This window comes from Neopsephotus bourkii, unplaced genomic scaffold (genome assembly GCF_033783945.1).
Source record: "Neopsephotus bourkii isolate Nb327-2 ecotype Australia unplaced genomic scaffold, CSIRO-AGI_Nbou_v1 NB_1181, whole genome shotgun sequence".
In the NCBI taxonomy this organism is placed as follows: domain Eukaryota; kingdom Metazoa; phylum Chordata; class Aves; order Psittaciformes; family Psittacidae; genus Neopsephotus; species Neopsephotus bourkii.
This window is the reverse complement of record NW_026901666.1, coordinates 5,046,702-5,074,307: the sequence shown is the minus strand read 5'-3', so window position 1 is coordinate 5,074,307 and position 27,606 is coordinate 5,046,702. Positions and strand designations below refer to the sequence as shown.

Genomic DNA, 27,606 nt, shown 5'->3' with positions numbered 1-27,606 from the left:
TTACCATCCAGTCTTTGGAGCAATAGCTTAGTGGACTGGAATAATAACCCAACTTGAAGTTTATGATGTCCCATGTTTTTTTCTGCCCTAAAGGCTTAAGTCCCATGCAGCTCTGTAACCAGACAACAATACCCACCCTTTACTCACTCAACCTGGGATTCCCCTATATAACAAACTTCCTCCACTGTAACTAAAAGAAACTAAAACCAAGAATTATGCAAATATCTCCCCAACATACATACCTGTCTGAGAAAAAGGAAAATGAAAATAATTACTCCACTGTAGTTTAAATTCTACATAATGATTTTCTCTCACTTCATTTAGCATGAGAGAAACAGGAACACTCTGACTGCTTTGTGGTTAAGACTCAATGCATTTAGCAAACTTCCATGATCCCTGCAGTAGATTTAAGGCTCATGGGCTCTGTTTCATGTTATATTAGAAATTCCAGAGTTTTGAAAAAATTAACTCCTCAACACAGAGAAGTGCAAATGTAGCTGTTTAACCACCCTGACACCTTGTTTAAAATAAGTCTATTTCATTAAGTAAGGAAGTAAAAATGCCAGCATCACCCTTACTACATTTCCTCTGGAGTGCTGGGGGGGGGGAGCACATCAGCATGAAAATCAGGCAGCATTGTCAGCCCACAGAGAGAACTGTGGGTATCTGCACCTCCAAAACCTGGGAGTTGTGCACAGGGCCAGGCCCATCCTGGGTAAGCCAACACAGAAGTGGTCCGGCTGTTCCCAGCTTCCTGGAAGCCTCACTGAAAAGGGAATTTTTTTGCTGTCAGTTTGCAGGATTTGGGAAAGACCCTGGAGGGGGATTCCACCATCAGACTATGCTAAAATGTTGAACAACCTCCCCACAGGAAACTCAGCTGTCAGGGTTCATTTTGTCCTTCTGTTTCACAGACTTCATGTTTCTGAGATTTTGACAAAGACTTCTGCAGTACAATCCTGCTGGTGGCCTCACCTCCCCCCTCCTTGTGCCAGCTGCATCTCTTGAATAGCCCTTAGAAGCTGACCCACTAAAGCCATCCCTATAGGTAGGTAGGTGGCTGAACACAGGAGGAGCAAGCACCCCTACATTTGCAAAGGAAAAGGACCACCAAAACACAGTACATCCTCTGGGCCTCCATGACAGAAGCAAATGGGAAAAGTAGAAGCTGATTTTTGTTTCCCCCAGTGCACGCCTTTGTGCCATCTCTGGGAGCACACTTGAAGCTTTATGCGTATCCAGCTACTACAATACCTTCTCTCAGAATCACTGAGATGGAAAAGGTCAAAAATACCTCAGTACTAACGCCACAACAGGAGGAATATGCTCCTAATTGAACCAAGTATCTCTAATGAACAAAAGTACAAAATCACTAATTTTAAACTGATACAGTTACCAGCTTCAAAATCAAATATATCTTCAAACATAATAACTGCTGACTTCTAGAAAACCATTCAGAGAAGTGCCCCGTGGTGTCTCCATAAAATACAGTTACCTGTGGCAGCAGAGGAACCTCTTAAAACAGTGTTGCATCCTTTGTTTCACCAGTTGACACTATAGTGATTATCATTTCCAAGGGACCTAATCTGTACCTGAATTTAGACGTGCTTTCTCTACTTGCTTTATTGTTTAACTTTTAGCTGGCGACACCCCTTGGCACAGGACAGAGCCAGCCATAAAACTAGTGTCTACTTAAGTAATAAATCACTGCTTGCAGCACTCTCCAACGTTGCCATTCCATTTTAATCATAACTGAATTTTTGAAAACTGTTATTGATAATCCAAGAATACCTCTGTCCTGTATCAGTGATGAGATGAGATGCAAAGAGCTGTTGGACTCGATGATCTTAGTCTTTTACAACCTAAATGATTCTATTATTCTACTCATTCTGGCAAGTCCCTGATACCACTGGCTTCCTGCACAGATGTTTGAGGACGTCTCAGTCTATTCTAACAAGCATTTCAGCCCAATGGGCCTGCAAAGGTCTGTTTGAACAACCCCCAGCCTCCAGAAGCTCCAGGATGTGTGCCAGACAGAGAAGCTGTCTGTCAAGTCAAACCGCCAGCCTCACTGTAGTTTGGCGGCCATGACTTCACTGCTCCCTTAAAACATGGTAGATGTATGGGTTTTCTGCTTAATTGGTTTGAAGGGCTTGAAGCATTTCCACATGCCCCCTTATTTTCACACTATATAAAATATCTGCATTTAAAGAGCTATAAATTAAAAACCAAAACAAACAAAAAAACCCCACACACTGATTTTAAGGTTTTTATAAAACCTTGTACTCTGTCCCTCGATTTGTAAAATGTATACTCACAATGGAGGGTACCAGCAGGAAAAATCTCAAATAGTTCATGCATTCACATTAACCAGTAACAAATATGAACCACTTAATAGAATTCCTTTTACCTTAAAAGGGGTGGAATTTAAGATGCAGTTTTCAAACTGGCTATGAACAAGACTGCAGAAGCACAAAACCAGGTAACTAGGAAGTTGATTCAGGCTACCTGAAACACCATGGGCTTCCCTCAACAGCTCCTTCATGCAACTGATGGTACTATCATCAACTGAAAATTAAGTTTAAGGCCTGCACTCACAGATAACATTGCTGCACCTCAACTTTGGCACTATCAGACTGAGCATGCCAGCTGGCAATATCTCATCTGAAAGATCACACACATCACTGACAATTTTCAAGTTAAAAATCAAGTTGTGTACACATGATAGATGGAACAGGGAGGCAGTTTACAGTTCAAATCACTTGCCCAAACAGGCCTGTATTTAAAGGCTGCACGAAAAAGTCTCATGCTGATTTTATGTACTGTGACTAGCTGTTTCTAAAACGAAACCTCCATCGTGACGTGATCTGATCACTGTATTGTTTAACCAGTCACACTGGATTCACTCCAAAATTTCAGGCAGTCTGTTCAAAATTATCTAAACTGAAGCTCGCTATAATCACATCTGATTTAGCCTACAGCTGTGTTTTACCGACTTGACTAAAAGAATGAAAACAAAGGCCCAGTGAAAACTAAAGCCACAGGTAGGCCTCACCTTCAAAATACTAAGCTCAGTATTGTTCTTGTGCTACCCAGCAAAAGTCACTAATGTTGCTCATTGTAATAAGGGTGGATGTTAAGGCAGGACTTCATTTAAAATAGCCTACGAATGAGAAGCAATAGGCAATAAGTATCTATCTGATATAGTGAACAGCAAAACGCAAGACACTGTAGCCAAAACAGCTCATCCCATCTGAGGTTATTGCAAGCCTCACTTGCAAAAAAGTAGTACTGGTTCCCATATCAGAACATGCAATAAGAAATCCCATTAAAAAAAAAAACAAAAAAACCCCAACAAAATCCAACATACAAACACAAAAAACCCACACACAACCAAAAACCAAATCAAACCCTCAAGAGTCAAAGAACATCTGAAAACACTGAGAGACAACAGAGATGTCCACTCCCATGCTCACAAATAAAGACTACTGAAGCATTTCTTTATTCCCAAAACCCCGACATGCTACTGCCTGGACACAAGCATATGCAAATGATCCCTGAAACAAGAATAAGCAAAAAAAAAAAAACCAAGCAAACAAACAAAACTAAAAAAAAAACCAACCTAAAACCACCACCCAAAAAAAAAAAAAAAACCCAGAAAAAAAAGAAATAACCAGAAATTTGTATTTGCCTATCTTCCAGAATGCATAATGCCCTATTATGCTTGTGCGCATGAAGAACACAGAATATTCTCTTCATCATGATTCTAAAAACAAAGTTTCAAATCACACAGTGAACATCTTCAAACCTTGCACAAGATTTCTAATCCTAATACAATTGATGACTCATGATTTGTAGCCTCAGTAAGTGAAACTGCTGACATCAAGATCATTGCCAACTGTGAGCTGGCAAGATAATTATGTTCACTTAACTGTCAGCTAGCCAAATGGCTCCCAAAAATAGAACCAGAGATATGAGGGCTAATTAGAAGTGTCTGAACTACCAGGGTTCCCGTATTACTAACAAATTAATAAATAAATAATTGAGGAGAACTCAGCAGGTTTCCACTCCGCTACAAGCATGCTAGTAAATTATTTTCTTTACAGCATTCAGAGTATTAAAACTCCAATTTAATGACTGAGCCTGTGAAAAACTTCCTGCCTGGCAGTTTTGTCCTTTGTTCAGAGTGGAAGATTTACAACTAACTTTATTTTTAATGAGATGCACTGCAACTAAAGCACATCTCATTCCTTGATCACAATGATCAGACGTCTGTAGAGAGAAGATACAGACTATAAACTGTATTGAGAGCTTTTGAAGTACAATCCACTGTAAGCATCAGCTGATAATGAACTATTAATTACCGTGCATTTGTAAAAACATTTAAAATTTAGGGCTGGTCAGATTACACATAACCATTTACTATGAAAATGCATGCAGTACTGGATTACTTCCTACATTATCAGAAAGTGCAGAATTGTATGTGAAATTGTAGCCCATATGCAGATGACTCTTGGAGCTCAACCCAAATGCAAACTTAACTCCTTCAGCAAGAACCTCATCTTGCATCTATGCACTGCAGTCTTCTGCACTAAAGATGTTTAATCTCCTTAGTTTTCTTACATCCCCAGGACTCCCATTTCCAAAAGTCCACATCCCTTCTGCTACTGCCTGATTTGGACAATAATAACACGGGCTTACAATAGCTGGATATCAGCTATCGTTTTCACTACTTTTTATAGTACCTTCAGATGCTCTAGGATGAACCTGTTTGGGAAACATCATCAAGGCAGTAGTTTCTACTTTGTGCTCTAGATGAGATAGTGCTGTCTAAGCAGGACAAAGGCCTTCTAACTCAGAGCTCTGGTCCCTCTCTTTATGGTCTCCTCATTCTACATCCCACACTGCTGATGCTCCCATGCTCCACACCCCATATTCACATCATGCTTATTCCTCTGAACTTCTCCCACCTTCCTGCCATTTCTCCCATCACACTGTTTAAGCAGAAACTTCTGGCAAGCCACCCAGGACTCATCCTGCAGACACCCACCTGCATGCACAGCTTCATTTTATACACAGACAGTAGAGATAAGGGAAAAGCAAAACCTTTCATTTCCTAAGGGTGCTTGTTACAGCAGCTACTGTGCAAAATTCAGCAAACTTCAGTGAGCTGTTTGATTTAGAGATCACTGTTCTCTGTCATAAATATCACCACCTATGAAAACATTCTCATAAAGTGCAAAAACTTAGTCAAGCCACAGAAAGCAATATTTGCACCACACTGAAATGAACATGCCAAAATGAAGCATTTTTGGTATCAACTGGTTCCCACAGAAAGGGAACACTCACTCCAATTTCCCCAAACAGAAAAAAAAGCAAGGAAAGACATTTTTAGCTTGTACAAAAATGCAAAGAACTGATATAACCAACAAGGAAGTGTGGCTTGCGTGTAACACTATTAATCTAACTTGACTGAACAATATGTATTTTTTCATTTCATTCTTCCGCCTCCACTTTTTGTTTGCTGTTGAGGACAGATAAGTGCTACTCTCTCGGCACAGGCATTTCACTAAACAGTAGGTATTGTAATAGCAAAAAAAATCTTAGTCCCTCAGATTTTGCAGAACTTTACTTCAGGTCTATTTCACTGAAGGATCTCAGTTCCAGCTTCACTCTGGAAAAACACCTATTTACAGAACAGCACAAATGTTCCCTCTGTAGAAGGTGCTAACCCAGCCATATGAAGTATTTTTAAATCCCGATTAAATTCTATCAGCTTCTGCCAATCATGTACTACAAGTAGCAATAATAACTGGGACAAAGAATACTACTTCTGGAAATCAAGCGGCGTGTACAATCAGAAGTATGGCTGATTGAGCAAGGCATGTAAGGAGACCTAGCACATAAACAAAAGCACTATGGTCAAGTTGAAAGACTGGTTACTAAGCTGGAGACTGCTTAATAAGCAAAAATAGAAAGCAGTTTTGATCTAGGCTAGCCTTCAGGAGCAGCACATTTAGTACAGAGACAGAAACATTAACTGTAATTTTGACACTGAACAACAAAGTGTTAGTAGCAAAAGTTGATCACATTTTCTAACCATTGAATTATTATTTGTCTTCCTCTTGTGGTGGTGTAAAAGCTACCAAAGACACAAAAACCTTTACTAAAAGTAAGGTGAAGCAGGCTCTGCATGGAGAGAAAAAGAAGTCCTGTGATTAAAAATGCCAAGCCCAGGCTATACTTTAGACCTGACCAGAGCGGTGCCCAAGAAAGCAAGACTGACATGCGGATAAGACTCCTGGCTACCTTCACCAACCTGGGAAGTGTCCGTCAACCACAGCACTCCATAAAGCCAAGAAGATAGACATCTTGCTGGAGATGTTTTAGTCAGGCTTTCCTTGGGTGAGGCTGCACTGAAGACTGATGATAACATTATGAAATGGATGGGGAGCTCTTCACTCACCAATGTGAAAAACAAAAAAAGCCAATAAGCAGCAGGTGACACGTTAGGAGTTTTCCTATGGAAAAAGATAGAAGGGACCCATTTGTTCTAATAGTTAGCCAGAATTACAGTGTGTATCTATTCTTTTTTAAGGGATTTTTCAAAATCAGTTCACAGCTGTATGATCTTTTGAACCAACTTTGTCAGGCTACTAAATTAGCTTTTTCTATTTACTCTGAAGTGTCTTTTTAGGGAAGATTTAAAACTGAGGCAACAAATAAAAATGCTAAGTCGTCTTAGACATGGAAGTGTCTTAAATAACTGTCGCTGTGCCTTTGATCATTTAAGGGCATAAGTTTGACACAGGCTATAGAGAGAAGTCACAGCCTCTATTAGTTCAGCAGATACAGCATAATAAAAAGAAGACATACTTCCAAGGCTCACTAACCTTGCCTGCTTTTATCAAGTCTGAAACAGAAGCTGTAAATGTCAAACTAAGTACTAACTGAGAGCAACTGTTCTGACTGTAACTTTATTATGCTAATCTAGTAACAGTTTAGGTTAAAAAAATAAATAAATTGATAATTATTTGTCCTTTCTGCAAGACTCACGGATGCATCATCTTCCTCTTTGCTAACATCCTTTTACTACACTGGCATCTACTACCTTTTCTTTCATACTGTTTGACTGAAATACAGCTTGCCTCCTTAGGCAGGATGTTACGCAGGCAATGTTCAGGTTTGGGTTAATCTTCTAGTGCTCTGCCTGTAACAAACACAACCAAGTTCTTCAAGGCAGCCTGGGGATTTCAGACATACTTCCCATAGTGCAAGGTGGATGAATCCTGTAAACCACACCAAGTGCCTCAGTCACCTCTGAATCTGAATGGGATAACACAGCCTCTGGGCTATAATTTAGCCATTTGTTTCCTAGGAAAAATCAAAACCTTTTGCTGTCCCCACCTTCAGCTGGATTTATCCCTTTCCTGTTCTCAGCAGTTCTGCAAAACTCATCTTCTTAATTTCTGGCTTTTTTAGATAAAAGAGGCAATTGCATCCTTCAGTACTCAATGTGATTGAAGAATGCAACAAAGGCAAAATCTAGTAATGATAAAAGAGTCAACAGAAATTGTGCTATCAGCTATGACCAGGATGAGTTGAACAAACTGTCAGATCCAGTATCCTCTTTTTTGCTCATTATTAATTTGTCACAGTATTATTTTTAAAGTAAATTTAGTTTTTCTATGTACTTTTACAAGACTTTCTTACCCCCGATTTATCACAGTTCTGAGAAAGCAGGCATTACTGCATATTCACATAAATACCCAGCACGTGCTCGTAACTCCTTCTGGGTTTTTTCAGATGCTCAAATTTTCCATCAATTTTAATAACCAGCATTTCTTCTACTGACTGCTGCTCAGTTCTTCCTTCTTTTCCTGAGTTCAGAGAGTCCACATCTTATTTCCTCTTTCTGTTGGGACTTTTTTTTGTGTGGACAGTTCCTGAATTTTGTACTTTTTACATTTACCAAAGTTCCCCAAGATAATTAACTAAACCCAGAAATTCATACTCAGTGAGTATTGCCTCCTATGAATTTCACCTCAAACATTCCATGTACAATTAAGGCAATTCAGTTTAAAATTACTTTTTAAGTAAAACAAATACATATATCTGAATTGCAGATAAACATGTACCAAACCTGGCAGCGCACTTTTTCAGTGAAGGCCATGCTATAAAGTGTGAAGAGGTGACAAAGACATAAGGAAGAGACTCAAAATACCTTCCCACAGGAATACACATCCCTGTTCTTTACTGCAGTCTAAAATACACCTTGCCTTTTGATTCCAAGCGCTTCAATCATCTTAGCCTATCAGTATCATGGAAAGCTAGCAATTACTCTTATTAAACTCCACCAATAATGTTAATGGAGGAAAAAAACTCTCAAAGTATAGATTTTCCTAGAGCTAAACATATACTATTATAAAGCTGCTGTAACAAAAAGGGAGGTGTCAGAAATTTCAAAAAGAAATTGGTAAAGCCTTCAAGAGTCCATTAAAATCTCCCCTGGGAATAATCTGCAATCTGCTCTACTTCATGCAAACACCGGATTAAGCAACTGAGTGTAAAACATAATATAGGATTCTATTTCACTATGGGTTTCCTTCCCCTCAATCCCCCCATTTCAAGTGATTCAGCAGAAGCACTTTCTTCACACTACCAGCAGCCCTGTTACTTTGAGGAAGAAGGATTTAACTGATCACAGCATCACACAAATTTCACATATGCCTGTGATCCTGTTGCTAGCACCAGTCCGCGCTATGCTCTCTAAAACCAAAGTTCGGACTCTGTTGCTTTAACAGATGGCAGGTCCTCCTATCTCACTATTATTTGGTGCAAAAGTGAGATGACACCTACAGGGTCCTTCCTTTTCCCCCTCCTTCGCTTCCATCCCTTTTCACAATATCACATTTACACACTTTTCCAACCTACTGTCATTTTCACTGGCTTTAATGCTAGACATTCTAACGATTGATTTCTAGCAGCATTGCAAAATATTCAAATGGCATTTGCTCATGATGGCTCCAGGCATATTATAACATCTATGTTATACAGCCTTTTTCATAGATCATATCCTGTTATTACTATAACACCCTATTGGCTGTGAACCTGCATCCCTCAAATATGTTTCAACGAGTTGTCAGCTGCATTTCAAAGCAATCAAAGAGTGAATGAGGCACCTTAAAAATAACAATTTATTATTACTCATCACCTTGGGAGAGGATATGCTTTGGACTCATGAAAGCTGATGACTGTCTTCCACTTCCCTCTTTCATAAAGCAGCTTTATGTGAAATAGACAAAACCTGCAGGCTGCTGACAGTCAATGGGACTGCTGTAACAAAAAGGGAGAAATACAGTAACAGAGTTCTGAGAAAATACATGCAGGAACACGCATGCTAAGTAATACTGCAACTCTACCATTAAAAAAAATAAAAAATAAAAACCCAAACAAACGAAAAAAAACCAAACCAAAACACAATACCAAAAAAAGAAGCAAGTACAGGGGAGAACTTCAAAGTCAAAACTGGAACTAGAAACAAAGTGTACCAATTTTCTATAGCTGTCTACTGCTCTGGAGTGTGACTCAGCAGAACAAAGGCTTTTGTCTTCTTTTAGAAAGAGTCCATATTGCACAGGAAGTTGAAAAAGATCTGTCTGGAATGTGACCACAGTTCCATTTGTTTTCATGGGGATGTATCACAAAAAGTCCCTAGCTTTATAGAAACATTGCCATGACCCTGTTCTACATGAGCTGATCAGATCAGGATAAGGTCCTCTAGAAAACTCTAGTTTTCCTGTAAGCATGGAGAAACAGTCAACGGAAGAATAGAAATTCATACAAAAGAAAGAGATGAGCGTGACAGTCATAGCTGAGAGAATTCAATTTCTTACTTGCACTTAATGAATCTGCAAATACCTGTATTTATAAATTAAAATAGAAAGAACACTCCAAGGAGGACACAGGTACAGGACAAAGTCTGTGCTGTTACTGCAATCCAACACTGCATAACAGTCATGAAAAAAATGCCAGCAGGTTTAAGACTACACTTATATGTGAAATATTTGTACTTCCCTTTTTATATCCTATCTGTCACAGACATAAATGTTGAAGAAGGCTGAAATGGGAACATGAAAATCAAATAGTTTTGAAATCATCAATTAAAAAAAAAAACAACCACAAAAACAAAACAAAACAAAAAAAAACTTGCTTTAACAGTGCCAAGAGATGTTGTTATCCACTTGGATGTGATAAGACAAAGAAGCTGTAGTTTATTAGTGTGTTTAAATCAAACATCATGAGGCAGAAAATGCAAGCAAGCAATATGTTAATTTAAGGACAGTTTTTTCATGTTCATACACACACACTGTATTATCAGCATTTGGACCAGTCTCTATCACTCTTCCTTCTTCTCTAAGCAGTCCCGTATCAGTCATCAGTGAATTTTCTGATGAAAACACAGCATTATTCCACAGACAGAAATTACCTGCTAAAATACAAAGCAGCATACTGCCAGTTAAGAAGCCCATGTTTTTTCCACTATACAAAAGCTCATTTTCTTTACCTTAGTGAAGTAACGTGCACCCTCAGTTTGATGCAATAAAGCTCCATCTACTTTAATGCACTTTTTTTGTTGCTGTTTTTCTTAGAAATGTGACTGTGAAATTTCAATCCTCCCCTTTTCCTGCCTGCTGAAGGAAGTGCTGGAGTAGACCTCAACGCAAGAGTAAGGGCCTGCAATAGCACATATGCTAAGCTTTGCAGAGAAACTGACAACAGAATAATTTCTCTAGTTGTTCTGCAGAGTACATCACACAATTTTAACAAGAATGATATGATATGATTTGGTTTCCTCTAATTTTCTCACTTGAAACAATTATGAAATGGTGTTAACTGGTACCTGTGATAGATGCCTGATGTTTTAGTGTCTAGTACTTCAATGCTTTTCAGAGCACGTACCTGATGATGCGGAGAGAAAAGCATCAATCCACTGTGCTTGCTAAAATAAGTGAATTAATAACAGATTTAATCCAGAACTGGTTCAAAAGTTTTGTAGTTTGACCTACCAGATACAAACTTTAACGATGCCCTGTGTAGCACTCTGCAAAAAAACTATGAAACCCAACAAACCATTTTGTTAATTCATTGTAACACTTCACAAAATATGCCTCTGACATGCCATAGTAATGGTTTCTTTTACTGAAACCACGTTCTTCTTTTTCCTTCCTTTTTTTTTAAATACGCGCTCTCATAATGCAGGAAGGCAAACACAGAACATGGTCAACGAAGATAAACTAAGTCATTTCTCTCTTGTAACACAAGTTCTTTTAGTAACCTAAAACATGCCAAAGGGGAAGTCACATAATTCCTTTCAATCTATTTAATTTTCAATTCTTGAGTTATGCAATTATCTCTGCTGTCAGCAGTTGTCTTTCTTTGGCTAATATTACATAATATGCAGATATATAAAGCTATGTGTTACCATCATGTTGAGTTTCCTTCTATCCTTTTGTATCTATCTCACCTACTATTAAGGTTGCCCTTAATAAAAGGGGCAACAATAAAAACAACACTTCATAAATGCTGCAGTCTAGAGATGGAAAAATTAACACTGGGAACACAAACAGGCAAGCCTAAAAAGTCAGATTATTCAAATATGTGAGAGGTAGCAGAAAACACCTCAAGTCTGACAACAGTATTACACAGGGCAAAGATTAATACAAATACATTTAGAAAACACTGTATATTTTACTAAATATTCTGCTGCATCTCCATGTTCGTTACCATCTATAACTGAGTTTGTCTGCAGAGCTAGAGAGCGGAAAAGCACCAGACAGGCTTTCTTGTCTCAAAACTGAGTCTTAATCGAACCTTCCTATCCTACTCTGTGTTCATCTGTGTGGTAAGCGTTAACCTCCACTTGCAAAGGTTGAGATGCTAATAAAGAGAAGTTAAGCTTTCCTCAAAGCTGCAAACAGCACTGGCATACAAACCACATTCACACTACAGAGTTAACAAGTGTTGTCAGAACATGGACCTATGAAGACTACTGTTCCATTAATAACTGGGGTTTTATTTGTTTCTTAAGCAACTTTGTTGACTTGTAGACAAATACATCTAAAATATAATCACTAACAGAAAAGAGCAAGAAACGGAAAAAAAAAAGCTGTGCACATTTTAACACTTGACCCACAATCAGTACGTTGTTTCATGTGGCTTCAACCGTATTACACGTAAAGGGTGCCTTACCCATTTTATTTCTTTTGTTTTATCACACATTGTTTTATTTTACATCCTGTGTCTCATCTCAGACTTTTCAAAGGATTTAGACGTACTATCAAGCATACAACTTAAAAACCTGGTTACCCTGTCTCTTCTTTTACTTGTAAGGTTATTACTGCTATAAAGTATTAATGCTCAAAATGTAACAGTGGAAAAAAGAAATTGGCTCTGTGAAAGTTATTGACAGTTCAGGTGCAACCAACAAGGGGATTAAAAAAAAAATCCACACAAAACCAGATGGAATTAAAAAAGATTAAAATAAAATAAAATCCCTGCCATTACTACATCATACCAAATGCTGTATTGAAAAATCAAATTCTCCCATTCTCCTGCCACAACAAAACAGTGATTGGAAAATTGTTCATACCTTTTTCAACTATTAATGGCAACTATCGATTCTAACATCTAAATCGGACAAAGACTGCTGCCCAGGCTTATCTCCCTCCAAATCCCATTAAAAAATAAAATGCAGGTACTCGCTTAAAATTGAACCTTAAACCCCACAAAGTGTATCTTGACATTTGACTTTACAGCAAAACACAAGTACTGCCGGGGTGACACCAAATAAAAATTTAAACAGGGAGGTAACATTTATGGATAAAGGCAAATGACAGAAAAGAACAAACACTAATTAAAAGAAACCAATTATGTATCTCATTGCCTATAAGCACATGCATATCAGCAGCAGTTTTAGTACTGGCATATTTATGAGGGTTTAAAAATATAAACCCAAGGCCCCTAAAACTGGTATCAATACAAAACCCAGCTCAGGCCAGCAAGCCACACAAAATTCCTGCTTAGAGGGGTTCCAAAACCCTAGGCTACTTTAACAAACCTCAAACTGAAGCTGTTCACAAGGAACTACCAGACTTCTTTCCCATGGGATTACGATGGCCTTTTACTACCTCTTATATGTTTAAAAAAAAAAAAAAAAAAAAATGAAAACCAACCAAAAAAAAAAAATCCAAAAAACCAGATGTGTTACAGCCATTTTCCAAATATCTGATGGTGCTTCTACTTTTTCCACTGTATCCAAAGCAGAAAACATGGCATTGTGTGTTACCATCAGAGAGGAAAGAGCTAGAAAAAAACCACACATACTTCTAAAGAACAAAGGGACAAAAACTTTGAGAGACTGAAGTTTAAAAAGTGCTATCTCCTTTGTTTGCCACAATTATGACCTTTCACAGTGTTTTAAGCAGTATACAAATTAAGACTAAAATGCCTTCCCGGAAGCATTTTGACAGCACCACAAATACATAATTTATTAGTCTACCTTTTCCCAACCTTACAGATGCTAACCATGGCAGGGTACTGTAGCACAAGCATGATGCAAACAGACTTACACTGACATCTAAAGGTATCTGTTATATGATGCCCAAAACATGTTTGGGAAGTGCTATATAAAGTGCCTATGTAGTGCTAACAATACAGAGACTTAGAAATGTTAATTCTTATACCCAGGAGAAATTACACTTTCAAACATGAGATACTTTAAAATGTTTAAGTTTCCATACCCTATCACAAAGAGACAGCCCTCTGTAAATGCAAGGGAATACTGACATACAGAATACTAAAAGTTACCAGAAAATTGTATTTCTGAAGTTTAAGCAAGGATCTAGTTGGTAGATTTACATAAGCTGAAATATAAGTTTGGGAAAAGACACTGAAACCCTAGGAATCTCAGTTCAGTCAGTACTTAATTCTTCCAGTGATCCTTTGCAGATAAACTAAAAATATTCAAAACCCAAATTTGAGGCAACTTTCACTGTTTGAGTAAGAACTACATAGCATTTCCTTCAGAGTAGAATACTAAGTTTTTACTCACACGATTCTGTCTTACAGAAACAACCAACCTTTCCAACTGAGCTGGGCATTCTAAATTCTAAAAGTAGTTCAGCTATTTTGAAAACAAGTTTCAAAGCTATTTTTTTCCTGTTTCTAATCTGCCTTTGAGCATAACACATTATAAAATGCCAATGTTGGTTTCAAACTTGTTTGCAGCAAGCATGCCTTAATCAGAATAGATGAAATGGGGTTTGATCAATGTTCCAAAATACACTTTCTACTGTGCTGGTGAGAAAAGGATATGCAAACAGCCAGCAAATCTATTTCTTTTATGCTTTACCAAGTCATATAACACTTCCTTGTTCTGCAGTTACTTACTGTCTGCAAGATGCCTGAACCACTTGCTAACTGCATATAGTTAAGAAAATTTACTTTGCTAAAATTTCCACAAGCAGCTACCCTGCTTTACTTCAAGTATAAATCCCAATGAGCAGAGACCAAGTAATCTTTTATGTAGAGGTACATACTTATCCTCTTGTACCTGGTCTTCACAGAGGAGCACCAATCATCCACATATCAGTTTAGTTGTATTTTTAAAGCATTACTTTTGGAAATAGACTTGGAAGCTACTATTGGCATGTCCCTTATTCTTTTAAATATATAAAGTGAAAGGACAGCTTTGATCCCTTTAAATAAGGCAGTGAGTTCTTTACATCTTTAATAATTTGTAGTAATTGAGACCATTGCTATAATATAGGGTGCTTTATCAACTAAGTTAATGAAGTCAACCAATCACATCTTTGTTTCTTACCTAGCCCATTCCATTTCCTAAATTAAGTAATCTCTGGGACTGCGAGACTGCCTGCTTACTCTGCTAGCAGTAGAATGGAAAATCCACTTACACACACAATGCTTCCTGAATCATAACCAACATTCAAGCCCTCCCTAATCACCCTAACAGCAAATCCTGATCAGTGAAATCCAAACACTTACGATGACTCACCAGACAGCTGCTAGTAAGCTACTAACTAGTGTTTTAAATCTTCTTTCTCTCAAGTTTGAAGAGAAGTATGAAGACTTCTCATATGGAGTGAGATAACTGAGCATTTCAACGATTAAAACTTCAGTTCAATAAAATAAGGTACAAAAGTAAAGCTTAGCACATCCTTGGGGCAAACAGGATATTTTTGAAGTTTACTGTATTCAGCAGCTATATTTTCATTATTCAGTCCAGGCATTACAAGCTATATGAACTAAAAAAAAAAAAAAACCAACAAAAAAAACCAACAAAAAAAAAACCACAAAACCCAACAATAATAAAAAATTAAGCCATACGTAGAGCCATTCTGCAAACCCCATGTGCAAGCATTCAACCCCTCAAAAAAATCATGAGATGAAGAATTTATGGCAGATAGTAAAACACCTGCTAAAGAAAACAGAAATTCAGATAAATTTACTTAAGACCCAAAGATCTTTGGGAAGTCTCACATGTGTTGTTTATTAAAAGCTCAGGCAATATTTATGGTTTTCAAACACATCGTTAAGGTATATGACAAACACAAGACCTTAAGGCACACCATTTGACACAGCATGCTCATTCACAGAGACTTTAACCTCCACTCTTGGTCATCTAATCCAGGCACAAGTGAACACCCCTGGTCACCGGCTACCTTTCAGGAAACCCATGTGAGTCAGAACAGCAGAGCAGGTCGTACGATTACAAGCCTTGGAACAAGATTCACTCTGTCAAACGTACCACCAACATGAACCAACTTTTTAAAGCCAACTTGTGTTACAAAATACTGGAAACAACAGTTAACCTAGCAGGGAACTCAAATCTTAAGGAAGAGCAAGGCAACCACAGTAAACACAACCACAGCAAATGCAATTCTAAGGCAATGCAGGTAACTCCAAAACACCACACAGCTAAAATACTAACAGGCTGTGATAATATCCTGGATGAAAATTATGAAAGAAAAGGGCCACTGTTCTCAGCTTCTCTGACAACATAAGCCACTGCCAGTGCTGTCTGGTCTTTTCTGCTACTACACCCCCTAGCCTAATTTCAGTTGGGTTGACACAGCTGCTTGCTGGCCACACAGGGAAGAGGATTAAGGATCTGACCCAGATTTTAAAATGGTGAGGAATAAAGAACAGGCAAAAAGAGAGAGGACAAAGGAAACATGCCTGTATCCTACATTTCACAGTCAGCTTCAACTGATGCAACCGCAAGTTGCTAAATAGAAGGGTGTTCGCATCTCTCAGGTTTGCCCAGCTTTAGAGGCCCTCACAGCCACAGACTAAACCCGATTGACCTGCTGATACAAACACACGCTCTTTAAGCTGTGGAATTTTTCTCCTAGTGCTAGTTTTCAGCTACATCAGTGAGCTCACACATCTGACACCTTTAAGGCTGACAGTGAGCATTGCAAGGCTTTTGCAAAGTAAAAATCTTTACTACCTACATCATCTCACCTGGGGGCACATGAAAAGAAACAGAACTGAAGTTTCTACAGAAAGTGCCCGAGGGTAAATTATTGCCAAGGTTTCTTTTAATACAAGAGCATACCATATATTCTTGGAAGTTATGATGCCAAGTATGAAAAGCTGACTGCAAACTCAATGCAAATTTTATGTTTGACTAAATGGAGCCAAAATCTCATTAAGTTTAAAATTAATATTCATTTCTTCTTCCTGCTCTAATCCAGTCATGGACTGCAAAAATAATTTGCAAGTCTGCATATGTATCCATGGGACGTAAAGATAATCTTTATAAAGCACAGGCTCAACTACAGTGATGTCAGTGGCCAGAAACAATTAAAAAAAACCTACAAATCCACAAAACCCCATCCAGTCTAGAGGCACCGCCTAAGCTATGAGAATATAGCATAAAAAATGCATTCCAGTGAAGACTTCTACCTGCCTATTTGATTGCGGCACTAATTAAAAATAAATAAAATCCCAAAGCAAGCAATGAAATGTTAAAGCTGTGCGCAAACCTGCACCAGATTTCTTAAAGGTTTTCAACTCTATGAAAACAGCAGTTGCATATTTCACATCAAAACAAAGACTATAAAGTCAAAGTCAACCCATGGTCACCTTCACACATTTCTTTCCCAAGTATGCTGAGCAGGTGTGGTAACAGAAAAGGACAAAGAGCTTTTCTAAATGCATTTTCCCCATCTTCTCTCCCTGCCCCCAAACCAAAAAACAAATCCAAAACATACCAAAACACAAAGGCAGAAGTTAAAACAAAAAAGAATTTTACTCAAAGGGAGAGGCAAAATGTACATTATTATTGTTTCCCCAAGATCAACCATCAAAACTAGTTGAGATTCTGGATCTAAAATCCAAGTCTGACACAAATGACTTAAGACTTTGTGAAGAGTAAGTTTTTAGTAGCACATCCAAGCTTCTTAGAACACAGAAACTATCAGCTCATTAAATGCTTTTCCCATGAGACACAAATAAAGAAGTTACAAAATTGCTCAGTTTGGTCGCATTTTTTGGCAGGGAACTTACACCACCACACCACCGCCCGCCTCTACACTCATGGCAAAAAGCAGCTTTGGAAAGATTTCTCCATCTAAATACAATCCTTGGACACTACCAAAGACTGTGCTGTTGGGGAAAACTGAGAGGTATCTGTGTTTATTGTTGAGATAAATAAATTTTAGGACATTTATTTGTTCTGTTCCAAGTATGTCCTGTGTTCAAATACCATCACCTTTATTATTTAGAAAAGAAACCTAATATGTGCATACACACATGGGCTCATGTCTAGCTGATCCAATATTCCCGTGGTCCCATTCTCTATTTTGGGATACACTACTGGAATAACGTAATGAGACAATACAAGCATTAAAATTCTGTGATCAAGTCCCCTCGTATTGAAGCACTCCGCCAACCAGCACAAGCACTAGGGACAGGAAGAAAAGCATGTCCAGGTTATGGTAATTACAGGTAGCCAGATTAGGCTGAATTAAACGTGTTAACACAGAATAGCAGCACTGCCTTACATGGCAGAAGTTAATGTTTCTTAAAACTTGGTTTAGCTAAATCAGAACAATCTGCCAGTTTAATGTGCAGGTGCTCTGAATCTCTCTTGGGACTACACGGGAAACCTAAGTTTAGAATTCAAACCACAGATTCATGAGCATTTCTTCGCTCATATGGCTTGATCACTTGCACAGCCCCTGTGCTACTCTCCTATCCTTGCTGAAAAATGCATAATAATGTATAATGTGCCATTATGTCTGTGGGCCACATGGTGAACTGATGATCACACAACTGCTAAAAATAATTCCCTCGCATTCTGGGGAGAAGAGGACAGGGGGAGCTGCATTATTGTTGTCCCACTTGCTGGAGATAGGGTAGAGCAAGTAATGGGGACTGCTGGAAGAAATGTTTCTGCAACATCACTAGGCACAAAAAAGGGGAGAAAAAAAAAATAGTGGCTGTGATAGAGAGAGACACCCCCTCCCCCCCCTTGCAAGGTTTCTTTTTAAGGTCGTCCTGGTCTGGCCAAAGAATCTAATGTAAGTTCGCCTTGGAGCGGGAAGCAGTCGCCACACTCTCTCCAAGCCTTAAGACAAGGCAGAATACTTTAGTCTTCCAGCAGTGTATCTTGCTTTTTATCTTCTGTTTTACTCTGAGATCTGCCAAATCGAAGTTTCAGCTTTCTACCAAAGGCAAGAACTGTTGACTGACAATAAAATGCAAAGTAGCTCTTTTTATAATAAATGTTCTATTTCATTCTCCTTTTCAAACTTCTTATGCTCACACACACCAGATTTAATCCTCACACTTCTAAGACAAAGAGAGTTACTGGAATCAGTGTGGTAGCCTGATTTTTGAGAGGTTTTCAGTGTGTTCAATTAACAACTGCAGAACGAGTCTATTATCAGCACTCTAGATAAAAAGAAACACCTAGAAATGGGATAAGTCAAACACACTTTCATGAATACACATGCCTACTTCACCTTTTCTCTACAATTCCAGCTCCAGTAACCATTTAGAAAAAGACTTCCTTAGAAGGAAGGCTATACCTTAGCAGCAGAAGGCTGAGAACACGTAACAACTGCAGCTGCGTTAAAGACTGACATAGTGGTTTCAGTGCAGCTGAACAAACAAGTTGTATGCTCCTGTTCGTCCTTAGACCCTCCTGCTCCCACATGTGTAGCTCCACCCTCTCCTTTCTGCCTTCATTCTCATGCCTGCAGTATCATTCCATAAGCTAATCCAACTCCTTGACTGAGCAAAAACACCCCCAGAGAGGGAGAGAGAGATCCTTGTTGATCCGTGCATTGAGTCAACTCGCAGCAGGGTACAAAACACCACAGTGGAAGGTTAGAGGTGGAGCAGACACCAGCAGTGCAAGGTAGGGACAGGATGCCATTCACTGAATCACAGGTGAAATTCACAGCTAGAAGCAAAACAGAAAACAGCTCATCATAACTGTAACAGCTCTCCCCAGGGCAAGGCCAGAGGGTTTCACTACTAAGACAACCTAGGTTTCTGCTGCAGCACTGATAATCCAGAGTGTATTGCCCAAATTTACCAACACAGAGCCTTTCGACACCACCTCGGTCAGTACCAGGATGCTTCCACGTCAAATGAGTGACAGCTTTTTAAAGACCACATTAATATCAACAGCTAGTCTAATGCAAAGCTAATAACTTCTATTTCCAGATATCACAAATATTTGCACTGTGACCTCAGCTCCTAAGGTCTGATAAGTAACAAATCAGTGTACATGCTTACACTAGACATTTCAGATATGCTAGGTAATGAGAGCAAACGCAAAGCCTGGATAAGCCGTGTTAAGACTGGAAATGGAACTACAAAGTTCAGAATTTGTCATCATGCTATCCAGAACCAAACACATACACTCAGCAAGCACATGGGACTCGGGAAAAATTATCAGTTGTGCTTTCCTAATTCATATTATAAAGCCTCCCTGTGCAAATACAGGCCTGCTTTGCTTGTATCTTCTTGTTAGCTTGTATTATTTAAAACATGTGGGACATTCACAGAGATGGAAAAAAAAATAGGTCAGTCTTGAAACAGAAGCCAAGCCATTCTGTTTCATTAGCAGATTAAACATGCAGAATTGTAATTTTAAATTCCAAGTAAAGCAACTTAATGAAAACATTATGAACACAGATAAAAACTACTGTATATTGCTGCAATCTTTATTAGCCATGTTGCCAAATGTCATACTAGAAAGAGAACGGATAAAAAAGTTCATCAATCAGATTTCAAAATGCACAGAAAATATACTGTTTAGTGATCATATGGAATCTGGTATATAAATCTAAGATTTTTGTGACATCAGCAACCAACAGTCCCGTATGCCTGAAATACTACTAGATGATGAACATTAGCAAAATCTAGTTCTTACATTTGCAAAGATCCTACTTTGAAGCAAACCTACTCCTTTCCCAACATCAAATTTGCATGACAAAACTCAAACATTTTCCTTTTACCTTCTGTGCAATCACAACACTTACTACCAAATACAAACAAGTACACTAATTTATTTATTCAAGCTAGATGTCCTAAACATCATTTGACTGCTGCCACCTATTGCTGTTCCAAACATGTTGCAAGGAGCTAACCCTCACCCTTCTCCCCTTCTGCCTCTATCCTATACCAATACTCTGCTATTTAAAAAGCTTTAAAATTTACTAACTCTTCACATGCAGCATGCCACGTAAAGAAATGAAAGTGGTGGAAAATTAATCCATTTCAAAAAGATTATTTTTTTAATTAATTTTGTTTGGTAATTCTGCTGTAACTTCAAGTAAACACAGGGCAAATATGATTTCTGAATGAAAACCAACCAAATCAAACCAGTGAAGGGTAATTTCACCAGATACCAGTGTCAAAGACCCCTAAGAATGCCTGTTTCACAGACTACCAGTTCAACAACTTTACTAGTTTAAGATATTTCAAAGCTTAGGACTTCCAGCAACTGATGAGTTTATTTGAGCACAATAGCTATAGAAGAAAAGAATACAGGTTGAAAATGAAGAAGAATAAAGATAAATAAATCTAAAAATACTGGCAATAATAATAAGATGTCCTAAAGACACTGAAATAAAGATACAAGTTGGCATTTGCAAATGGAAGAGCAAATCAGCCACCATACCCAAAGGCAGTTACATTAAGAAAACTCAATTGCATTAATGCTTTTCTTGAAGCATCTAACTACAAATACAGGAGCCTAAATTTCAGGAGACATCTCTGAAAACACAGTCATAGGTGTCCAAACTGGTTTGTTGTTGAAGAAACATACCGCGTGTTTATGGCAATTATCTATGGGACCACTGCATAGAAGCATTCAACTATTTAAATATTCTCAAGCGAAGGACCAGTACCAGTATGACAGAGTTAATCTGAAGGCTCAAGCAGGAAAATGGTGAATTCCTGCAAGAGGTGAACTACCACTTCTGGTTAGTCATTTGAACTCTCCAGCTCAGGTTCTTTCACATGTAAATACCAGAGGCTAATGCCAATGGATCAAAGCATCACCTACTCCACACAGCTCTTTCTTTGCACCTTCACTTATTTTACAGCCTTTATCTATACATTAATGCTAACAATCCCTCATCATAATTCATTTAAAACTTCATTTTCTTTGAACTGATAGATCCAATTATACCTAAGTGGCTAAAATGGAACCTGGCACAGGTCCACAGTTTACAGTTCAATCTCTAGCGTGCAGCAAAACTGACCTGAAAATGCATCTCAGAGAACAATCTCAGATAGAGAAAGCAGAGGAAAATTGTGGCAGATATGGAATGTCTTTAAACTAGCTGCCTCTAATTAAGAAGCTGTCAAAGTAAGGATGATACACTGAAGTAAAGGAGGGCATGTACCAAAGACGTCACAGTCAAAAACAGACTGTTAGGGAAACAGACAAAGCCTGTTCCACTGACACTGTTCGTCACAAACCACAGCAGTGACCAAGATTAATACTACCACAAGGCACCAAGTCACACCTCATTTAGCTTCAGCATCTTCATTCTATATAATAAAGGCCTGCAAGATCAGCAATGAAGGTAGCTGTGCTCCTAAATCCTGCCCCTCCTTCACTTTAAGCGCTTTGCTTACAGTCTCAGGCTAGTTACACGTGACCTCTGAGCTAGCCACACAGACTGCTGTTGCTAGATAGAGAAAGCCCTCCCCTTCCTCCAACTCTGCACACCCCTCATTTTAGCTGCAGCATGAGCACAGCAGCAAAATGATTCCTCTCGCCCTGAGTGACAGCAAGGGGGAAGTCTTCAACAAGGAGCAGGAACCTCTCCTTCCAGGAGCAGCTGGAATTGCTAGTTTGCATACAAGGAATGCAAAAACATGTTTTTCATTAGAAACACTATTTTTGTCGCTGGATTTGGAAGACCAGAGCATACAGATGATTAAACTCTTTAAAAGTAAGGAAGCAGCCTCAGCATACGTGCAGGCTAATACTACCAACCAGGGAGTCATCTGGCAAGTCAGATCAACTTGCATAGCCAAGTGAAAACTAAGATTTCATCTGCACCAGAGTGGGTTTTGGGTCAAAACAGGGTGCACATATGACTCCCAGCATGGTACCCACACAGTACTGCTGACAGAACAGGCAAAAGGACAGTGTCACTGTAGTGGGGAGATGACAACTATTCCTTTCAGTAGCTGTCCACAGTTAATTACCTTAAGCTCAATGTGAAATCATACCTTAAATCCTGAAAGAGGTGGATCCAGGAAAGCACCGTTCTCTGTCAGCAAAACTCAGCTCTTCAACATGCAATTAATATAAGGTTGAGATTTAGAGATACAGTGATGTACCCTGACCCTGTGTAAGTCAAAAAGGACCAGACATCTACACCCTGTTCAAGTTCTGAAACATCTTCCTCATGTTCTCCTCACCTACTGTCCCACTGCTTTTTCTCTCAAAGGAACAGGAGTAAAGAAGTCAATAGCTCCAATGCTAAGGAATCCCTGAAGATGACTGGGGAGTCAGCCCTGTTGCCCAGGATAAAGAATTAACAATTGGCTGGGAATCTGGAAGCCAGTCTCACACACAGTACAGGCAGAAAGAGGGAGAGATAATGGGAGGAGAGGAGGAAAAGACAAAACTTGCTCAGTTTCCTCAGATAAAAGTTAACCCTGAAATTATACAGAAGATTAAGAAAAGTATGTCATGGAAAGCACCTGCTAGTTCTACCACTCCACCAGCAAGTGAAATGAACTGTTAACCTTAATTACATCTTCTGAAGTGAACCTGTCCACTTCTTGAACATGAAAGGACTTCATCAGCCCAAATAAAATAACCTGCAAAGGTGTCAACTGACTGAGGAAGGCCTTGAGATGCAGACTACAGGAACCTCAGGAAGACTTAGAGAAAAGAGTACTACACTACCTCTCATTTTCTTCTGTTCTCAGGATATTCACTATCGACCACTGATAGAAAGGACAGGATGGGACAGAGCCACTCCCTCAGTCATTTACTCCAGTAATGACACCACTGAGCAATCAGCCACCTCATCACACCTGACCCCTAGTGCTTGTACAGTTTGGGCTGTTGAGGTTTCCCGTTTGCTCTGAGCTGAGCTGATGTCTCTTGCAAACAGGAGAATGGCCCAACCCATTGTAGTTGTTATATACCACTCTCCTCCTACTTTCCAATGCCTGCAAAAGCATGCTTCAGTTAGTGACCAATGTTTTTAACATTAATTTACTGTATCTTCATGTAGCAGAACAGTACACATGTGGCCATCAAAAGGAAAATGTGTTAATTATGGAAAGGGTATCTATACATTTACCCTGCTCACATGACTCAGAGTATGAAGTGAAAGAGCATGCTCACCAACCAAGAAAATTCAGTGGTGGTATTGCTACTTTCCATGGTAAAGGGACAAGGAAAATGGGAGATCTTACAAACAATGAATGGCAGAGAAGTTCTGTTTTTACAGAAAATGCAATGCTGTAATGAAAATGCTTCTCTCCATTACCACAGTCAGACATCAATTTTCCCTTTGCTACCATAACACACTGTGCTGCATGCGGTTCAATATCTGGCTACCATCTATCCTCTCTGCTCCCCCTCATCCTCTTCCCTCCTACAGGTCCTGGTTACTATGAAACAACTTCAGATAGACCCTGCTAGTCACAATACACTTAAAGCTAGTAAAACATACCTGGATCTGACACTTCTTTCTCAGCAATAACCTTCTCTAAGCCTCCATGACACTGTTATATATATACACCCCAATAAATCACCAAAGGATAACTGAAATTTACTCACATCTGAGGAATACAACCCTCATGGGACAGTCAGAAAAAACAAATAAGCCAGAGGGTCTGAGAGGCTTTCATCTTATAAACTAGAGAGCAAGAGTTCCAATCCAAACTTTTTACCTCCCTGCATTTCATATGCTTTTAGGCTCACTCACTACAATGCCCTCACAATTTTCCCTACAGCACAGCTGTTATTCAAGTTTTACTCTCTGGGTCACCATAAGAGCAGACATACCAAAGGGAGCACGGAAAATCAGTATAACATGTCAACAAAGAGACAGTGACAAAGAAATTAACACACGGGGACCAGCTGAGGCCCTTGTCCAATTTTCAAGTTACAGAAATACAAGTCCTGGTTTAGAAGTAAAAAAAATAAAGATTAGATTAAAAATTGACTCATCCATTTAGGTATTTTTGCTATCAAGCTCATGCACCAGATATACAACCTTGAAATTATCCACCTCCTATCATTTTCAGATTCACCTATCAACAGATGGCTGAGCCTGATGAGTGCTTATTTGCTATACAAGGTGCTCAGTTGCCATTTTGGGTTAGATACCTGCGATTCTGAGGTATTAACTTACTGTTTACAATGTCACCTTGCAGGTGAAGAATTTGTGGAACAGGCATTGTGAGAATAACTATATCAAATAGCTCTGGTGGTCCCGTTTTCCTGGAGACTTCCCATTTCCCATCTCGGAGACAGATGTGAGTTACATGCTGTTCATAGAAGACATCTGCACCTGCTTGGAGAAAGAATAAGTTAAATACATGTAACAGGGAAATCCACAGAGAATTCACATAGAGATGCTTATATGCCAGCAGTGCAGCCAAAGTCAGTGAAGTGCTTGCAGGACTTGGAAATTTACAGGGCTCCCAGACATGTTTGTCCGTATCAGCAACTTCAAGACGTATGTAAACAAAAAAGGAACTTGAACTGTTTTTTATATTTAAATCTCAAATGAGAATGTTCAAGAATACCATTAAACCCACAGCCATTAAAACCTTTCATTTCATACAATAGCATCTAAAAAGTTACCTGACTGCTTTAAATAATATTTGACAACTGAGGAGATCCCCTGGGGTGCCACATAATTGCACGAGCCTTTTTTCACTACCATTCCTTCAATGGGTGCAGTCAGCTGCTGCAAGATGCCATGAGACAGAAGTTCCTCGTAGAAGCTTAAATGGAGCAAACGACACAGAGATGAAGATACGCTGCATGTAAACTCATAGCAGCTGTCATTATTTTTCACAATTAAATTTAAGCACAACCTAACTTTCAGATTTAGAGAACAGTTTTTAATGACCCCATGCAAACTGCATTTCAAGCGAGGCTATGCAAGAATGAGAACCATAGCTATAAAACAACAAACTAGCTTGCTGCTTTATTAGTGGCTGAGCTTTACACAAGACCAAGCCTAGCTACCATGCCTGTAATAGAAACTGTTAGCACTTCGACCTGAAGGTTTCAGGACTAATCGAGGCAGGAGGACAAACGACAATTACTTAAAGCTCTGAGTATCAGTATAAACTGCACTGCCACCGTAGAAAGCAGGAATATTTCAGCAGCTGGACGCAAGTGCCTAAAACACACCTCTTTTTCCCTGATCTCCACGGAAATTTTGCCGTTTTACACCGTAACACTGTTGTACCACCATCCCCTGCCCCAGCCTGAGGCAAACAAGCCTCCACACTCAGCGAGCACAAGCATGCCCCGCCAATGCAACCCTTCCCTACCCCTGCCGACAGCCACCGCTGCTCTCTGGGGCAGACACCTCACGCTTCTTTCATACCTAGCTTTCCAACACAATGCTTAGGCTACTCTTTACTCTTGAAAGCAGATCTCTGGTTTTAAGCAGGGGGACCATCAGCACCTGCGTTCCCCACAGTGCAGATCTGCATCACGGGTGAAAACAGCCGAGCCGCGACACCCGCGGGCAGGGCACGGCATCTGGCCACCGAACCCGTCCGACCCCGAATACCAGCCCCCACTTCCCCCACCCCACTTTGCACTTGAGAGGGGCGGGGTGCGGTGGGAGGCAGCCCGAGGCCGGGCCGGGCCGGGTCTCACCTGCGGCGCGGCTCCGAGCGCTCCGCCTCGAAGGTGATGTACTGCGCGCCCAGGTCGGCAGTGCACGCAGCGTCCCGCGTGCCGCGGCTCGTGCTCATGCGGCCCCCTGCACGACAGCCAGTCAGAAACCGCCACGTCACGCCAAGCTCTTTCCCCCCCACCCTCTCCCACTCCCCGTGTCGCGCCGCCTGCCGGACCGACCTGCGCCCCTCGCCTTGTCCCAGATCTCGACGCGGCCCAGCCCCGCCCCGCGCAGCAGCGACGCGCAGGCACCGCCCGTCAGCCCCGCTCCCACCACCAGCATCCGCGACATGGCCTGGCCTGGCCTGGCCCGGCCCCCCGCTCGGAGCCGTCACCTCTGCACCGCCACGCCCCCCCCCAGTGGACGTACCCCGCCCATGGGCGGTGCGGATACGGGCAAGCGCAAACACCGTGCACAGAGCATGGTTTTGGTCTGTAATTTCCCCCATTGTTCCACATACTCCACCCCGTGACTATAGGCACTCAAAGGTCATAATGCTCAATCTGATGTAGGAACGTCTCGTACATATTCACTCAAGGGAGGAAGTCAATAAATCAATTGCTTTATAATAATTCAGACTTTAATAACCACTACAATCACCAGAATAAAGAGCAAAACAGTCAATCCCAGCAAAGTGACAGCAGGGTGAAGAATCCTGTTAGGAACCAAGGCCGTCACGCTGCGGCAGCACAGGGCACCCGCTCTCCTGTGCGGAGCCGACCCTGCAGTACCGCACTTAGGCCACGAGGCGACAGCACCGGCAAGCACCCGGCGGGCGGCTCCTGCCCAGCGGCAGCACCGGCGCGGTTCTTTGCTCAGCGCGCTGAACGCCCGCCGGTAGCCCGTACATCGGGCGAAAGCGCAGTTTCACCACCGGGAGGCATCACCGCGCAGGCACGGCAGCATCGTGTTAGGCGCGGAGCCCACTGCAGTACCTGCTTCCTTTCGCCAGGCGGCAGCAGTGAACAGGAGCTGGCGTCACACCTCGCATAGGCGGAGACCGAGCTCGAGCACCAAACCTCGCGACTGCAGCGAGCGTGGCACTGGGCATGCGCCCTCACACAGGTCTCGCGATAGGAGCCTCTGCTACGGGCGGCTCTTCTAGTTAAGCTAAAGGGTATGTGTATCTCGATAATAGATGCGCGCGCACATC

The 27,606-nt window shown here is 40.3% G+C and overlaps 1 protein-coding gene across 3 annotated transcripts in view; it reads right to left on the bottom strand.

The window, feature by feature from the left end:
- Positions 1–26,765, bottom strand: part of RNLS (renalase, FAD dependent amine oxidase) — a 70,500-nt gene extending 43,735 nt beyond the window's left edge. For 2 of the 3 annotated variants that reach the window (XM_061363847.1, XM_061363850.1), the window contains exons 1-4: positions 26,633–26,765; positions 26,432–26,537; positions 25,397–25,539; positions 24,942–25,103 (exon numbers count right to left, since the gene is read on the bottom strand). In XM_061363847.1, the coding sequence (XP_061219831.1) occupies positions 24,942–25,103; positions 25,397–25,539; positions 26,432–26,537; positions 26,633–26,744 (523 nt within the window). In that variant the 5' untranslated portion in view covers positions 26,745–26,765. The remainder of the gene's footprint in view (positions 1–24,941; positions 25,104–25,396; positions 25,540–26,431; positions 26,538–26,632) is intronic. The other variant, XM_061363849.1, reaches the window with a different exon arrangement.
- Positions 26,766–27,606: the final 841 nt, after the last annotated feature.